Here is a 3,436-nt window from a genome sequence, read left to right as displayed (position 1 = left end):
TAGACATGCTCTTGGAATGCAACCTTTAAATTCGCCGCTAAAAGAACCCTTTTGTAAAATTTTCCCTCCATCAGTTTTTTGTTTTTGCTTTTTACAGGCTGGTATGGTGGGGATCATTACCGAACATGCTCTGCTTTGTGTATATTTATACGCTTCGAATTAAGTAGTAACAGTTAAATGGTAACATATTTAGAATTATATATAAACTAATATAACGACTGGAGTTACTAAATATTCCATGAGTTTATTTAGTAATTGTCATAATATATTAAGAAAAAGTATTTTGATTTGAATGAAATTTATATTCTAGCTAGCCAGAAACTCATTGGCAATTAGTGATTATTACTGATATAACTGATACAAGATATATATAAGCATTCAATAATATTTTAAATATAATTGATAGTCCCCCATAAATGCTTACTATATAATCTTTTTTTATAAAAAAGGAAAGAACTCATTTCCTCCGTATTTAACTGAAACTTTTTCCACTCCAAATATAATTGTCATAAATGCATTCATTTCAAAAACTTAATTACAATCTTCGTTTTTTATAAAATAAAAATTTTACATACAGTTATTTTTATATAAAATTAATATTTAAAAATTATTAAATAATAATTTAATTAAACATAATAAATTACGTATTATTTTTTACTATTAACTTTATAGAAAAAAAACTGCGTGCGTGTGAGACTCTGTGATTATAATTGATAACAATATTTGTTTGTGAAGGATATAATAATAGAAGAATGGGAAAGTGGAAAGTAGAGGATGGTATTTACCTTTGTAAGTTGCAGGCAAGTGGCTGCCACCTATAGTGTGTGTAAATTCGATCAGGCCGCCCATTCCTCTCACAGCTAAACTCCTTCTGGATGAACGGACACGTGGCATTTTTGTACAGTGGGTACGACGGGTCCAGCACCCATGTACCCGTGAACAAATCACACGCTCCTGTACTCGAAGCATGACTCGAACCCGACCAATGTTTCAAACTCGTGTTTTTTCCGTTTACTTGCGTGGACGGAAAGAGCACGAGAAAGAAAAAAAAGAAGAAGGAGATGTACTGGGAGAATATAAAACGGTGACAACATTGTTGTGGGCAGTCACCCATGTTTCTCTCTTAGAAAAAGGGAAGAGAAAGAGTTTCTTCTTTTGTGACATTTTGGTTGCTGAGGTTATGGGCATTTATAGGAGAGTGCGGTTGCATGTGTTTTATGTATGAAGGGACATTCTTGGAAAAGATATATTAAATTAACTATTTGAGATTTCTTTCGCTTTTTATGTTTTCAGTTTAATTAGTTTCATTTTTGGCGTAAGGAAGGAATTGTTGAAGGTTGTGGGAAGCAAGTGTTTGGGGAATGGGGATAGAAATAGAAGGGATGGTAAAACTGGGCTTTCGTGACTCGGTCTTTTTATTGTCTTCGTCATTTATGGTGTGAAAGACGGGGGAATGAATTGAAGAGAGAAGGAATAACATTAAAAGAAAACAGGGGGCCTTTTCTCAAATGATAATAATAATAAAAGATTTTGAAGAGCTTACAATAAATTTATAAGAGGAGTGTTAGGGGCAGTAATTTTTGTATTTATAACTATTAATTGGCCATTAATAGTATTTTTAATGGTGTGAGATTACATCAAATAGTAAGAGATCACTCACTTTTTTTTATGGTTAAGTGCTAGCCGCAAAATACAAAAATTACTGGCCCTAGACTTTTTCAATTTATAATTAAAAAAAACAAATAAATTTGTAAAACAAGGTAAAATTTGATTTGGAGATTTCTTAGGAGTAAAAAAATTTACATCCAATCAGTAATTTCCATATTATTTATTTATACAATTGAGTTACACATTTAAGCCTTTTTGCATTTAAGTTTAACCAAACAGATTCAACACCAAAAAATTCACTCTCATTAAAGAGAATAGTTACACGCCGAAAAACCCAAGCGTTACCAATTCAATTCGCGCTCTAATATGAGAAACAATTCGTTGCTCAAACTCAAAACTGCAACAAAAAAATTTTAAATCTCTCTCAAAATCTCTAAAAAATCTTTCAAATTCTCTACGGAAACTACTACAAAATCTGGTGGTACATTTGAATTCATCAACAAAAAATATACAAAAACAAGAATAAAGATTCAACAAGGTACTAAGAAAACTATTGTTATTATGTTCAGTTAATTTCTTGCAAATCTCGCATTTCTATTAATTCGATTTAAGCTTTAGCGGATCGAGTTCGTTCATTTAGTAGATCGAGTTTCTCTGATTCTATTTTTTGTTGTTTTTCTTCGTAATTAGGGCATCGAATGAAACTGTGTTGTTAGTTTATTGGTTCTGATAAATAATTCGGTTCATCTCTTACTTTAATTGAGTTTATTTGTATGCATGCATAAATTAATTGAATGTGTTTTTCTTATTGATTGAATGTTTATGACTTTTTGTTTAAATCTGAAGCAATTTCGGTTCATTTGTGAATTGAATGAGGTTCACTTGATGCTACTGTTAAGTATTGACCAAATTTGTTATTCCTTAAGAAATTTAGGTTCATTTCTTAGTTTAATTTACGTTTATTTGGGTTGGTTTTGCTTGAATTTGCTGAACTTATTCATGTAGGGTTGTTTAGTTAGTTTTTGTTCAAATCTAAACCGAATTCGGTTCATTTATGAATTGAGCGAGGTTCACTTGATGCTAATACTAAGTATTGACACAATTTGTTATTTCTTAAGAAATTTAGGTTCATTTCTTAGTTTAATTTACGTTCATTTGGTTTGGTTTCACTTGAATTTGCTGAACTTGTGCATATGAGGTTGTTTAGTTGGTTTTTGTTCAACTTTGAACCAAATTTGGTTCATTTGTGAATTGAGTGAGATTCACTTGATGCTACTGTTAAGTATTGTTATTCCTTAAAAAATTTAGGTTCATTTCTTAGTTAATTTACGTTCATTTGGTTTGGTTTTCACTTGAATTGTTGAACTTGTTCATGTGAGGTTGTTTAGTTAGTTTTTGTTCAAATCTGAACCAAATTCGATTCATTTGTGAATTGAGTGAGATTCACTTGTTAAGTATTGACCAAATTTTTTATTCCCTACAACAAAAATAAAAAATATGACCATCTCAAAAAAAGAGAAGCCGCATTAGAATGTAAGTATATACACCTTAAATCATGTGTATTTTTGTATTATAAATATATCATACCACAATCTTTCAAATCCTTGCAGAAAACTCACGATTTGAGATGCTCAACAAGATCGATAGCTAGGGTGTTCGCTGGATTGAGTGAACAAAAGAAAGCTATCATTAAAGAAATTAAATTCGGTGCGCTGAGACATATCTCAGAATTGAATGTCTCGCACAAGCTCTTGAAGGAATTGATTCTTTCCTTTGATCTCTATCATGGATTCTTGGGCACTCACTATGGCAAAGTCTACATAACCCC

At 31.2% G+C, this 3,436-nt stretch overlaps 1 protein-coding gene across 1 annotated transcript in view; it reads right to left on the bottom strand.

Annotated features, from left to right (window-relative positions):
- Window positions 1-1,337, bottom strand: part of LOC107613913 (protein trichome birefringence-like 41) — a 5,199-nt gene extending 3,862 nt beyond the window's left edge. The window contains exon 1 of the mRNA XM_016316107.2: window positions 786-1,337. Within this exon, the coding sequence (XP_016171593.1) occupies window positions 786-1,114 (329 nt within the window). The 5' untranslated portion in view covers window positions 1,115-1,337. The remainder of the gene's footprint in view (window positions 1-785) is intronic.

The sequence above is a fragment of the Arachis ipaensis genome, chromosome B08, assembly GCF_000816755.2.
Source record: "Arachis ipaensis cultivar K30076 chromosome B08, Araip1.1, whole genome shotgun sequence".
NCBI lineage: Eukaryota > Viridiplantae > Streptophyta > Magnoliopsida > Fabales > Fabaceae > Arachis > Arachis ipaensis.
The sequence above is the reverse complement of the archived record's forward strand: the minus strand, read 5'-3'. Positions and strand labels throughout refer to the sequence as shown.